The sequence below is a fragment of the Sus scrofa genome, chromosome 10 (assembly GCF_054392235.1).
Source record: "Sus scrofa isolate SSC_HxYL_T2T_F1_AM1 chromosome 10, Sscrofa_HxYL_maternal_Yorkshire_Landrace_v2.0, whole genome shotgun sequence".
NCBI classification, from domain to species: domain Eukaryota; kingdom Metazoa; phylum Chordata; class Mammalia; order Artiodactyla; family Suidae; genus Sus; species Sus scrofa.
This window is the reverse complement of record NC_139392.1, coordinates 18721789-18736374: the sequence shown is the minus strand read 5'-3', so window position 1 is coordinate 18736374 and position 14586 is coordinate 18721789. Positions and strand designations below refer to the sequence as shown.

Sequence of the window (14586 nt, the reverse complement as noted above, 5' to 3'; positions counted from 1 at the left end):
TGCAGCGTGGTAGTAATTTTGTCCACGTCTAACCCTTTCACCAGCCTGAATCGTGTGTATAGGGACTGCGTTGTCTTGAACTTCCTCTTCCTCGGTTCTCGCCATGAGGTCTGTCCATGGGCATGGCTCATCGTCCCCTAGCCCTCTCAGCCAGACCTAGTTTTCGGGTGTGTCACCCCCTCCCATCCTCTGGGACTGAGCTCACAGGGCCCTGTCTCTAAGGACCTCTCTCAAGGGCCCTTCCTGTGCGCTCCCACAGTTCGCATCCTGTTTCCCTGCCTACTCTTTTCACAGCGAATTGGAATTACCTGCTCATGCTGGTGCCTTCTGTACTCAGCTGTGAGGGCATCAGAACAGTGCTGGGCAGATAACGTGCACTCAGAAATCTTTCAACCAGTGATTGGTTTTGGAGACTTCATCCACATACAAGATTCTTTTAATTAGTGCTTATTTCATTAATTTATTCCTGTGGTTAATAATCCTCCATCATGTTGGAGTTCCTGTCGTGGCTCAGTGGTTAACGAATCTGACTAGGAACCAGGAGGTTGGGCGGATTCAATCCCTGGCCTTGCTCAGCGGGTTAAGGATCCGGTGTTGCCGTGAGTTGTTGTGTAGGTTGCAGATGCGGCTTGGATCCTGCATTGCTGTGGCTGTGGTGTAGGCCGGTGGCTACAGCTCCGAATGGACCCCTAGCCTGGGAAACTCCGTATGTCGCAGGGGCGGCCAAAGAAATGGCAAAAAGACCAAATAATAATAATAATAATAACAACCCTCCATCATGTCTTAGCTTTAGACTCTACCTTCTGTGGCATTAAATTCAAAGCGATAGCAATTATGTTTCCTCTTGAACTACACTGAGTACTTGAACCAAGCTCAAGGCATGACTCCTCGTATTAATCACTTAGACAAGAGAGGAGGCCCTACGGTTTGTTAATTCTATGTAAATGACTAACTGATTAGGCTTTTTTTTTTTCCTGCAAATTACAGTTGGGCTTTACCCCAGGGAAGGGAGGGCTTCATTTGTCTCTGGGCACACACTTGATTAGGAGATCAGAGGAGGACAGAGCCTCACATGAGGAGAGCTCCCTTACTTGTGACAGAAGATGGGATCAGCAGACTTGGGGATGACGTAGCCATTAAAGGAACACAAACACCCTACCCCACCTAAGGAGACGTTAGAGCGCTAATGCCCTGACCATTGGGTGTGATTCAAATGAAAACAGTGCAGAGTTCCCATTGTGGCTCAGCTGGTTAAGAACCTGACTAGCATGCATGAGGCTGCCCATTCAATCCCTGGCATGGATCAGTGGGCTAAGCATCCGGTGTTGGCTCCTGCATAGGTCGCAGATGCATCTCGGATCTGGCGTGGCTGTGGTTGTGGCATAGGCCAGCAGCTACAGCTCCAGTGCCACCCCTAGCCTGGGAACTTCCCTATGCTGCAGGTGTGGCACTAAAATTAATTAATGAATTAAAATAAAATCAAATAATAAAATAAACGCGCTCCTTAAGAAAAGCCAAACATTCAGTTGCTTTTTAACTCTCAAGGCATCATGCCTCATATTCCAGCCAGATTTAGAGGGACTTGATATGCTTCACTGATATTTTTTAATCTGCAGTTTTACTCAGAACTGATTGGCCTACATCACTGTATAAGCTTCAGGCGAACAACATGATGGTTTGATTTACATATATATTGTGAAGTGATGGCCACTGTAAGTTCAGCTGACTTCTCTCTTCTCATATAGACACAATACAAAAATGAAAGAAAAAAGAAAAATAGTTTCTGGTCTGTGCTCACGCTTGGGTTTTGCGCTCTTGACAACAAGTGCCTAGAGGTTTGTCCTCATGGCCACCTCCTGCTAATTCCTCCTCCCCTGGACCTTCTGCCTTGTAACCACAAGTCTGTTCTCTTTTTCTATGAGTCTGGGGATTTTGTTTGTTACTGTTTTTGGTTTGGGTTTCACTATAAGTGAGACCATAATGTATCTGTCTCTTTCTCTCTCATTGCACTTAGCATAATGCCTTCAAGGCCCATCCATGTTGTTGAAAATGCATTTCCTCTTTTCTGTGGCTGAATAATGTTTATACACACACACCCCCACACACACACATCTTCTTTATCCATTCATCCGTTGGTGGACACCTCGGTTGTTTCCATATCCTTGCTGTTATAAATAATGCTGCTGTGATCACAGTGGGTACAGAGATCTTTTCAAGTGTTTCCTTTTTTTTTTTTTTTCGGATATATTCCCAGAAGTGAAATTGGTGGATCATATAGTAGTATTACTTTTAATTTTTTGAGGCGCTTCCGCAAAAAACCATAGTGGTTGTACCAATTTACAGTCCCACCAGCAAAGCACAAGGGTTCCCTTTTCTCCCCATCAGCCTTTGTTATCTCTTGCCTTTTGGATAATGATCATTCTAACAGGCAAGAGGTGCCATCTCCTTGTGGTTTTAATTTGCATTTCCTTCATGGCTAGTGGTGTTCAGCATCTTTTTGTGTACCTAATGGCCCTTTGTATATCTTCTTTGGAGAAATATCTCTGCATGTCCTTTGCCCATTTTTTAATTGGGTTTTATTGGGTTTTTTGCTATTGAATTGTATGAGTTCTTTATCTGTTTTGGATATTAAACTCTTATCAGATGGTTTTCAATAAAGGATTAGATAAGCACTTAAAGGGTTTATGTGTGTATTCATAGCCAGTTACTTTTTTAGTACAAATTCTCTTAAGATAAGTGCGTTTATTGGTAATGTTGGTTCAGTATTGAATTTACAATTCATGTAATATTTAGTGGTTTCTTTATTCTTCTGTAGCTTTGTGTTATCATTAAAATGTGATAGATTTTTTTTAAATGCGAAAAGTAAAATGCCTGTGTTTTTGCTTTATAGAATATTATTTAAAGACAAAGATCGGAATTGGGATGAAATAGAAAGCAAGTTAAGAGCCGAAAGTGAAGTCCCTATTGTGAAAACCTCAAGCATGGTATGGTCGTTTTTCTTGACTCTTAAAACATTTTGAAAGGAGGGTTTTGCTTTCAGGGAATGGCATGCTTATTTTTTACCTGTTGATGTATAAAAGAAGATATAAGTGTACAAATTTGGGAAATTTTATGCCTTCACTGTCTCTCACAGAGGTTTAACATGTTGCTTGTTTCAAAGTTCTTGAGGGTGTGGGGTCTCAGAATTACATACTCTTGTTCTTGTGATAATTATAGATTATAAAGAAGCCATTTTGAAATAAGAGCCAAACTCAAATACAAGTTGACATGAGTCATTTCCATTTCCTTCATCTAGATTGCTTGTTTCCTCCCCAAGGGTTTGTGCAGGTTTTTCTTGTTCAGGGAGTTATCCCAACAGTCTATGAATTTTCCAAGGAAAACCCGCAAGCACTTTTACAAAGGTGTTGCAAGGTTGGTCAGTACAAGTTTTCAAAATATTTGCTTATAGAGTCTTATTTTGAACTTTTCATCATCTGTCATCATCTCATTTTTAAAAAGACTGTTTCAACATTAAAGATTTTAAAATTTGAATCTCATTTATTGGAGATCATGATTATTTCATATGCTGTTGCTACAGATGTAAAGCCATGTAGATAATATGAAGGTTTCCAGATAAGAGGAGTGTGAGGTTCATTGCTTATCAAACAAAAATGTTTTGATTAAAGTAAGCTAATTTTTGTTACTATTTTCTCTACAGGAGATCTCTTCCATCTTACAGGAACTAAAAAGAGTTGAAAAGCAGCTACAAGGTAAATTTGCTACTGAATTTAGTATAAAGAGCTAATGATTTGGGACAAGTACCTTCTAAGTGGTATTTCTAAAGTAGTATTGACTATTAGAACACTATGTGATTGGAGTTCCCGTTGTGGCACAGTGGTTATGGTTAACAAATCCGACTAGGAACCATGAGGTTTCGGGTTCGGTCCCTGCCCTTGTTCAGTGGGTTAACGATCCGGCGTTGCCATGAGCTGTGGTGTATGTTGCAGACGCGGCTTGGATTCCGCATTGCTGTGGCTCTGGTGTAGGCCGGTGGCTACAGCTCCGATTCAACCCCTAGCCTGGGAACCTCCATATGCCGCGGGAGCAGCCCAAGAAATAGCAAAAGACCAAAAAAAAAAAAGAACACTATGTGATTAAGTGTAATGATGTATAGATAAAGATATAGATTCTGGGAGTTCCTGTTGTGGCTCCATTGGTTAAGGACCTGATGTCTCCAGGAGGATGCCAGTTAGATCCCTGGTTTCTCTCAGTAGGTTAAGAATCTGGCATTGCTGCAAGCTGCAGCATAGGTTGCATTTGTGGCTTGGATCTGGTGTTGCCAGGGCTGTGGCATAGGCCAGCAGCTGCAGCTCAGATTCAACTCCTGGCACGGGAGTTTCCATATGCTGCAGGTGTGGCCAAAAAAAAGAAAAAAAGATACAGATTCTGCATATTCAAATTTTTCATATAAAGGAGGTTTTAAAGCCTAGTATGAATAATTTAAAATAGAAGAAAGTTTAATCCTAGGCATATAGGATAGATGTTATAATTCACAGTATTATATATAGGCTCTAATATTTTTATATATAGATGCTGTTATTGAAAAACATATAAATAATGTATTAGGGAGTTCTGTTGTGGCTCAGTAGTAATGAACCGGACAGTATCCATGAGGACGCGGGTTCGTTCCCTGGCCCCTCTCCATGGGTTAAGGATCCGGCATTGCTGTGAGCTGCAGTGTAGGTTGCTGCCACTGGCATAGACCAGTGGCTACAGCTCCAGTTCAGCCCCTGGCCTGGGAATTTCCATATACTGCAGGTGCAGCCCTAAAATAAATTAATTATATTAAATAATATATTAAAGTGTGTGTGTGTGTGTGTGTGTGTGTGTGTGTGTGTGTAGCTGATAATGCTTACTGCCAATTAGCATTATTTACATGATTTGATAATTCTTAAATTATATTTGTGGTATAACCCACATGAACTTATGTTCTAATGTAAATAATAGTCATTTGGCTGAACTACAAGAATTGCGTGTGGATTGGACACAGGCACCAGAGAGGAGGGAGAAAAGAAGAGACCCTTTGCCTCCTAAACTTTAACAAGAACATGGTTTTTCATGTGTGTCAGATCTTTAATTATATGCATTAATGCCTATTTAGGTATGTCTTGACCTTGGTCCTAGCTAAGTGAGTCAGAACCTTTCTTCAGCCTTGGCATACCTAAGGGTTAGGATATCCCCCATGAGGCAGAGTGGCTTGTTTACATGATTGTTAGCTGGTAGGGCGGGCGTATGCCTTTAAAAGGACCTCTGAAATGACGCTTCTTTTACCTTTGGTGCCTCTTTGTCCCAGCTCCCCACTCCGCCCAATGCCAAGGTGAAAATCACTGTCGAAGATTTTCCCTTGCCCACTCAAGGATCTTTTGGATCGAAAGCTGCTTTTTATCTGGCCCCTCCCATGGAGGCAGCAAGGTCTATTTGGCCTGCTGGGGCCACTGTGGAGATGAGTAGGTAGGCTGCCAGGGCAGCTTGATGGCCCAGTGGCATGGACATACTTGCATGCCGTGCCAGCCCCTTCAAAGTATGCGGATGTTACTGTGGCCTCCTCCACCTGCAGGTTAGGTTACTCCAAAGCCCATCAGCAACTAATCCCCAATTATCTGAGTAATAAATAAGGCTGAGAGTGTTTCCCTAAATCACTACCATTTTTACCATCCTCCCATAATAATTAAAGCAACGTTCAGGAAGATCTTACCTGAATTCCCCCAGGCTCAGAAATGCCCATACTTAGTCTACTCCAGGGACCAGAGAAAGCATTCAAGTCTTTATAATCTACAACATAGATCAGCCCTGGAATTACTGATTAAGTGAAGTTTAAAACACAGAATTGAAAAGATTAGCCCAGGAGTACCCGTTGTGGCTCAGCAGGTTAAGAATCTGATTATGAGGATGCGGGTTTGATCCCTGGCCCCCGCTCAGTGGGTTGAGGATCTGGCATTGCCGTGAGCTGTGGTGTAGGTCACAGATGCGGCTCAGATCCTTTGTTGCTGTGTCTGTGGTGTAGGCAGGCAGCTGCAGCTCTGATTTGACCCCTAACCCAGAAACTTCCATATGCTGCAGGTGCAGCCATAAAAAGAAGAAAAAAGAAAGATTAGCCCAGTTTAAGCTCTTATAAGCATCAGTAGTTGAAATATTATCCAAGTCATAAGCAATGGTCATACTCAAACTTAAGCGCACCTACAATTCTTTTTCCCTCCTGTTTCTTTTTTCTTCTTGCAGCGATCAATGCTATGATTGACCCGGATGGAACTTTGGAGGCTCTGAACAACATGGGATTTCCCAGTGCAATCTTGCCGTCTCCACCAAAACAGAAGTCCAGTCCTGTGAATAACCACAGCAGCCCGGGTCAGACACCGACACTTTGCCAACCAGAAGCTAGGGTTCTTCAGCCTGCTGCTCTTTCAGTCTCAGCTGAATTTGAGAATGCGGAATCTGAGGCTGATTTCAGTATACATTTCAATAGGTTCAACCCTGATGGGGAAGAGGAAGATGTTACAGTACATGAATGACTTTGTCTTGCTTGTTAAAAATTATTACCTGTGGAATGACTAGGAATATTGGAAGGAGCGTAGTGTTGACTTATACTAAATAAGACAGCTTGGTCAACTACAATCTCGTTCTCTCTGTCTTCTTAATTTTATTTATTTATTTTTTTTTTACCTATGATGTGGTGTCATCATAATCCTTTGAAGCCATTTAGATAACCATTTGATGCACACGTAGGAGAAAGCAGATTGTGGAAGTTTCACATGTTGTGGTTTTATGAATTTTCAAATTGCATTCGATAATTGCATCCTTTCCCTTCATAGATCTTTGTTTTTTTTCTTTAAGCCATGCTGTGACCTACAAGCAAACTAAATACCCATCATTTCTGACCCCCATGTCTCCTGTGCCAAGCTGCTCCCTGAAATGGACTTCCTCCTCATCTGTACAGATTTGTTAAACACTTCTATTTGCTTCTTACTAATAGGGTTTATATTAGGATTCATGACCATTGGCTACGATGACATGTTACTCTCCACAGTCAAACTGACCTTTCTGAAGAGTCCTTCTTGTGTTCTAAAATGTTCCAGCATATATGTGATTTATATAACTTTGTTGCTGCGTACATTGTCTTGGGGTTTATGGAGATGAATTATTATGTTTGCACTAAGATTTGCTGGGAGTGGTAGGTGGACTTATCTGTCAATAAGGACTGTCTCTTTTTTTCTTTTGCTTTTTTTTTTTTTTTTTGTACATAGGCGATTGATCATACTGTATTTGTTTTAACCCCACAGTGTTTTACTCCACTTTCCAAAAGATCAATTGGCACTTTTTTCCTTTTTTTTTTTTAATGAAAGTAAGATTTTGTCTAATTTTAGGGCAAATGATAACTAGAAGGATTAAAGTAGACAGATAGTTTTAAGTGGAGTATATTTTTAAAACTAAGAACATGTATATTGGTCTTGTGTTACCAAGTTTATATGTGACAGTTGAAAAAAAAAATTTCCCTTGAAATGATCATGAAGTTAAAATTTTCTACATTAGGAAACTTGGAGAACCAGTAGTCATAAGATTAGTGAATAGTTTCACTCCCAGGCAAGGAATTGCTTCTGTGTGTTTCCCTGTAGGACCCAATAGTAAATCCTATCTCAGTCGTATACATTTATAAGGACCCTGCAAGACAACGACCAAGGCTTTGGGCCTGTGCTAAACAGGAAGCTTATGAAAAGTATCTTCTGTAAACTTTTTTTTTTTTTTTCTCTTTCTAGTAAGTTCACATTTGGATAAGTTGAAAAAAAAATTATCTTTTATGTTTCCAGAACACTATAATTTGGGTGACTCTTAATTCAGTTAAATATTATTAGTAGACCTGAATTTTCCAAACCCTTGACTCCCCCATTGGTCTAAAAAAAGCTAAAACTGCAACGTTTATGAAATAGTCTTTAATATCTCAGCAATAATCCTGTGCTACATTGTTTTAAGGAACTAACTCTATACACTTCAAAACTTGGGCCAGTTAATAAAGATGCAAAAAAAAACTGTTTTGTAGAGATGTAAAAACAAGTCTGTTGTATAATGGATCTCATATTTTTCTTTAAATTAAAAAAAAAAAAAAGGGCAAATGAACTCTTCTCCTTGTAAAGCTAAATTCCCCATTCTAGTGAATAAAGGAAGACAGAAGAAAAGGTTTTAAAGAGTGTGAACGGAAAGGTAGAATTGCTTTGAAGGGATAAATGAGACATTCAAACAGGGTCAATCCATTTGAAGAAAAAGTAGAACAAAATAATCACCATTATTTCCTCTTTGGTTTAATGTTTGGGTACTGATTTTATCCCCATGGAAGTAGAAGGTAAGGAGCTATTTAGGAAGATATTAGCATCTATCCTACTTACATTATTGTTTAAGTGTTTACACAGTTTTGTTCAATTACAAACATTTGGCCTTTTACTATGTTATTTTTATTTTGTATGAAAACATTATTCTCCTTATTTATTTTTGTTACATTTATTACTTATGTTATTTTGTTATGCATTTACAACTCCATTTTTAAATAAAGTGTTTCTGGAACTTTATGCAATTGATTGTACATTTTATTTCTTCTACCATCTAGATTGCTAATTCTTCATCACCTTATCACATTATATCACATTTTCTAAGGTTTAGCAAGAGAAGGAGTTCTTCAATTTAATTAGTATGTGGTAACTAAAACCTCATGCTATTTGGGGCTGATGAAGAAACACTTTCTTAGCAAATTACAGTTCCCATAATTCTCTTAGCTTAACTCTAACGTAACGTGCACACGCACAGCCTTTAATGTTAGCTGACCTGGAATCATCAGAGCGCTTGATAGTGATATTATTTGGGAAATGAAGCAATGTAAAGGACATCTAAAATTTAAGAGTCATGCATTGGGACTCATTTTCTTTCATCGTGTGCTTCATACCAAGAGTCTTGAATATCTCCCTATTCCTAGTCAACATTGTTTCTCCGCCTGGCCTTCTTGGACTTGCCGTAATCCGGCCCTTCTCTTGTGTGTCTCTGTCCACCGGATACAGACTCTCCCTGGAGGCCCTGACAGCCTGCAGCTTGTTCCTCGCTCTGGGGACTGGTTCCCTCCCTCCATTCTGCAGAGGCCCCTGCCCCACCCCCGCCCTCTTCCCAAAGCTTCCCTCCCTTAACTGGGCCAGGGCCAAGGCCAAGGCCTGCGCCTCCAGGCCCTTCATAGTTTTCTCTTCACCCACCACGGATACACATTTCTTGCTTCTAAGTTAATAATCTTTATTTCCTGAATAGACTGTGCTCAGCCTGACACAATGTGGTGTTCTGAAGACTCTCCTTGGGGTGGTGGGAAATCGCAAAAAGACTGACATCCAGTATCCTTCTGCCTGAAGCAATGGGGAGCCTGAGATGCAAATTGAGCTGCTTTTTCGTGCCCATTCGAGTTTGTGAATTGTGGGTTGACAGCTAGCAAGAAATGTTCATCTAAATCCACACCTATGTAAGTAGAGAGATCTAATCTGAACAGCTCACTCTGTCTTCGAATGGGGACATGTGTCTACGTGTGTCTGTGTACAAATGGTCACAGAGACAACCGAACCCTCCTAACAACAGTTGGTCTTCGTGCCATTTTCCAGGTGAGGAAACTGAAGCCACCCAGCCTTGTTGATTCACCCCAACTGAGCACACACGGCTGGTGGGAGCAGAGCCAAGGTTTGAGTCTGGGTTATGTTACAGCTAAGAACTACTTAAAATGGTCTCCATTATCTCTCTGTGTGTGTGTGTGTGTGTGTGTGTGTGTGTGTGTGTTTAGAGCCACACCTGACACACATGGAAGTTCCCAGGAGCTGCAGCAGCCAGCCTTCACCACAGCCACAGCAACGCCAGATCTTTAACCCACTGAGCCACAATGGGAACTCCCCTTAACTTCCGACTTGCAAGCTACTGCTCATTATATTTTGAGGGAGCAAGGAATGCCCAAGAAGTATATTTGTTAAGATATTTTGTCCTGGCTTTTTGGCTCCAGTGAGATCCACCAAATATAAAATCCCACTCCCTTGTCCTGTCCAGAAGCACTGGATAAAATATAACATTTTTCATTTTCATTTTCATTTTAAAGCATAGCTAAAATCAAAAATTCCCAGGGGCCAGAATTCAACAGACATACAGAGCTGATGCTGTGGTCTTGCTGAGAGTCCAGCACTGCTTCTTGGCGCCTCGGGGCTTGGGCTTTATTTCAAGCAGAGAGGAAATGAGCATAGGGGAGGTGGGCTGATAGGCAGTCAGAAGGGAGATTGTCAAGCGAGCCCCCCAGGGAAAGGGTGACCAGGCAGGAGAAAGAGGCAATGTTTGAGAGAAAAGAGGGTCTTTTTCCAGAAGTGAGTTCAGACATGGGTCTTCAGATTTATAAATCACAGTGGCTCTCATGCCTGATACATTTTTCTTTTTTTTTTTTTTTTTTTTTTTTTTTTTTTGTCTTTTGTCTTTTGTCTTTTGTCTTTTTGTTGTTGTTGCTATTTCTTGGGCCGCTCCCGCGGCATATGGAGGTTCCCAGGCTAGGGGTTGAATCGGAGCTGTAGCCACCGGCCTACGCCAGAGCCACAGCAACGCGGGATCCGAGCCGCGTCTGCAACCTACACCACAGCTCACGGCAACGCCGGATCGTTAACCCACTGAGCAAGGCCAGGGACCGAACCCGCAACCTCATGGTTCCTAGTCGGATTCGTTAACCACTGCGCCACGACGGGAACTCCCCTGATACATTTTTCTTAAGTACCTGGTAACACTGCAGGGAAATTGAACCACAAAAGTCAAGGAGAAAATCTTAACATTAATCAAAGAGAAAAGCAGGTTTGTTTGTTTTTTTTTAACCAAGAACTACAACTAGCTTCCTCAATAGCAACAAAAGCTAGAATGCAGGGGACTCATATATTGTTTATGGGTGCATATCTGTGCAGAAGACCAAAAGCACATGGGGAGATAACACATACCAATTTCTTTTTTCTTTTTGTCTTTTTAGGGCTGCACCTGCGGCATTGGGAAGTTCCCAGGCTGGGGTTGAATTGGAGCTATAGCCCCTGGCCTACTCCACAGCCACAGCAACTCTGGATCTGAGCCCCGCCTGCGACCTACAGCACAGCTCACAGCAATGCCAGATCCCTAACCTGCTGAGCGAGGCCAGGGATTGAACCTGAATCCTCATGGATACTAGTTGGGCTCATTACCACTGAGCCACAATGGGAACTCCAACACATACTAATTTCTGAATTGAGTTATCCCTAAGGATGGATAGAAGGCGAAGGGGATGGACATTGGGTGGGCCTTTAGCTGGGCAGTAATGTTTTATTAAAATGTAAATATTTTATTAAAATTTTTGTTTACTAAAGTAATAGGTTCAAAGAATTTAAGATAAAGCATTATTAACTATCTCATCTCAATGGTATGCCATAGAATCTGTTATTTTCTGTGCTTTTCTGTGCGCCTGAATTGTTTCAAGTTTAAAACAATGTTTTAAGATCTTTCCTTCCCCACTCTTATGTGTTTATGCTTTAAGTATGTCAATCAGTTCAAAGATTGAAATTGATCCTGAATTTCTGGCATGTCTAACACGGAGAGTAATTCATCAGATCTACTTGTCATATATTTGAAGGGAAAGAATGGAAAAAGAACTAAATTGGCACTGAACTTCTGTTCTGACACTCAGCTAGCACTGCGTGGGAAAGAGCAAAAGCCATTCAGCTCACTGTTGGCTCATGACATTTCAGACTCAAGGACTCACAACCAACCCCCAGGCCTCTGCGTCTCCTGCCTTCTATGCAAGAAAATGTATATGCAATGAAGATCTGAATACATGAAATAATTCCTAAAAAAAGATTTTAGAATTTCATTTTTCTGAGTCTTTTTTTTTTTTTTTTTTTAATACAGTGGCTCTCCAGTCAATGACTTAACTGTGGTCTCATCTTAGATGCTAAGCTAAACTGGAGGATTTTTCCAAGAGTGTCTTGACAATCCATCACAAAGTTACTTAACATAATTGCCTAGTTTCTTAATTAGCTTCCAGAATTTTCTAATTTTGACAAGTGTTTCTAGAAAACAGGAGGGAAGAGCTGGGGAAAATGAAGTGGGGGAGGGGGGCGTTTTCAGGGTCTTCTCTCTTACAGGGACCTGGGGCTTGGGTCCACCAGGGTCACTGATGCTTCGGAATAGACAGAGCACAGGAAGGATGGTGGAGACCTACCCAGTTACCATCTCCCACCTCCCATTGTTCAAAGGTTAACTCTGGGGCCAACTCATTCACGTGACACTTGCGTAAGGGCTGGGCTGGCTCTGCAGGCATTCCATGCTGTGGTGGCAAGACACAAGTCATCTGTAATAGCATATATGGGAAAAAAGAATGGCTAGATTTCTATGTATGACTGATGGACTTTGCTGTACACCTGACACTAATACAACATGGTAAGTCGATATTCCAATAAAATTAAATTAAAAAAAATAAGACAGATATGCTGCAGCAGAGGGGAGGCGTTGCTTGGTTTCCTTTGCTTGAAGGTGGTTGCTGTAGCCACGGCTGCAGGAAGAGACAGACCTCAAGGATATAAGGCAGGGCCCAAATTTTGTCCCACGCATGTTGTCACCACAAAAACAGCCAACTCCTGGGTTGTAAGAAATTGAAACCCACTAAGCTGCCCCTTTTCAACCATACGAGAGACAGTACTGAGCAAAGCCATGTGGTCCCCATCTCCTTACTCAGGGAATAAAATTGTACATCAGGGCTGCTGATTTTCAGCATTGGAAATTGTTATTATTTTTCATTCCCATGTATTTGAATCTAAATAAGAGCGTATGAAATAGGTCATTCCCTGATTTTCAGAGAAAGCAGTAAATCCATTCCAGAATTCCTTAGGAGTGTGCTGATACATGGCATTGGGTGAAGATGCCATTTGTTAAAGGCCACTGGGGTTATGACATTCTTAAAGAAATAGGCAAAAAAGAAAATATTTCTCTTTCACATTTTATGTTATGAGAATAATAATGACACAGGGCTTCATTAGGGCAATATATTACTTAAACTGCATTCTTTATCTCAGTATTCAATTTGGGATTCTCTAAGTTGCCAAGAGTCATCCCCCATTGGGTTGGGAATAAGAACAAAATATCTGAAAGTATTTTATTTCTCCTATACTCCAAAATCCTAATGAAGAATTTATAATTAATGCTATCTTTCAAATAGCTGAGATAACCTACCAGAAATGTCATGTGTGCAACTATATATTTGCTGGCTCCTTGGAAAGACCAAAGAAGAACAGTTCTCAAAATGTATCTTTCCAAGGGCATCTTCTGAAGTTCAGGGAGCCTGGGTAGTTTCGCCAGACCCAAGATTCCTAGGATGAAGGGAATCCCTGGTGGGTGGAATCTGAGCCGCAGCTGCCGGCCTGCACCACAGCCACAGCAACACCAGACCCTTAACCCACTGAGCGAGGCCAGGGAACGAACCTGCATCCTCACAGACTATGTTGGGTTCTTAACCCACTGAGCACAATGGGAACTCCAAAAATCCCATTTATAATTTCATCAAAAAAATAAAATTCCTGAGGATAAATTTAACCAAAGAGGTGAAAAATCTATACAATGAAAACTATAAGATATTAATAAAATAAATTGAAGAGGATACCAAAAAATGGGGAGTTCCCGTTGTGGCACAGTGGAAATGAATCCGACTAGGATCCATGAGGATGCAGGTTTGACTCCTGGCCTCTCTCAGCAGGCTAAGGATCTGGCATTGCTGTGAGCTGTGGTGTAGGTCACAGACGCGGCTCAGATCCCGTTGCTGTGGCTGTGGCGTAGGCTGGCAGCTGATGCAACCCCTACTTGGGAACTTCCATGTGCTGCAGGTGTGGCCCTAAAAAGCATGCGCATACACACACATACACACTGTATGATTTCACTCATATGTAAAATCTATACAAAACAGAACAAAACTAAAATTCATAGATCCAGACAACAGATTAGTGGTTAGGAGCAGGGAAAGGCCTTGGGAGTGGGTTTGAGGAGAATGAAGGGGTCCGTTGTATGGTGATAGATGATAAGGAGACCTATGTTGATGACCACTCTGCAGGGTATACAGATGGGAAATACAATGCTAAACATCGGAAACCTATATACAACAAGAAAAAGAAAACTGTAACCATAGAGAAGCCAAAAACATGTTCTGGGCATCCTATGAAGTTTGTATCCACCAAAAACACATGAAGGATAATTATCATTTATATATTTAAGGGGATTTCTGGTTTTGCAAAAGAATGTGCCGCAGGATTCTTCCACATGGCGGTGTTCTTCGTTGCATTAAAACTGTCATTTGATCAACTACCAATGAATTGGTAAGCAACTCTTCAGCCATATATTTACTAAGTATGAGATGTCAATTTATAACCTCCTTTTATTTGTCCTCAAATTGCACTGAATTTAATAATTCAGAGTTCCCCCTGGGGCACAGTGGGTTACACATCTGACTGTAAGCAGCTCAGGCTGCTGCCACGGTGTGGGTTTGACACCTGGCCAGGCAAAGTG

The 14586-nt window shown here is 41.3% G+C and overlaps 1 protein-coding gene across 18 annotated transcripts in view; it reads left to right on the top strand.

The window, feature by feature from the left end:
* CEP170 (centrosomal protein 170) overlaps positions 1–8594 on the top strand; it is a 122207-nt gene extending 113613 nt beyond the window's left edge. For 12 of the 18 annotated variants that reach the window (XM_021064171.2, XM_084979267.1, XM_084979266.1 and 9 more), the window contains 4 exons: positions 2891–2984; positions 3698–3749; positions 6259–6384; positions 6871–8594. In XM_021064171.2, coding sequence (XP_020919830.2) covers positions 2891–2984; positions 3698–3749; positions 6259–6384; positions 6871–6881 — 283 coding nt within the window. In that variant the 3' untranslated portion in view covers positions 6882–8594. Of the gene's footprint in view, positions 1–2890; positions 2985–3697; positions 3750–6258; positions 6652–6870 lie in introns of those variants that run through there. The other 6 variants (XM_021064162.2, XM_021064161.2, XM_021064155.2 and 3 more) reach the window with 1 other exon arrangement.
* The last annotated feature ends 5992 nt before the right edge of the window (positions 8595–14586 follow it).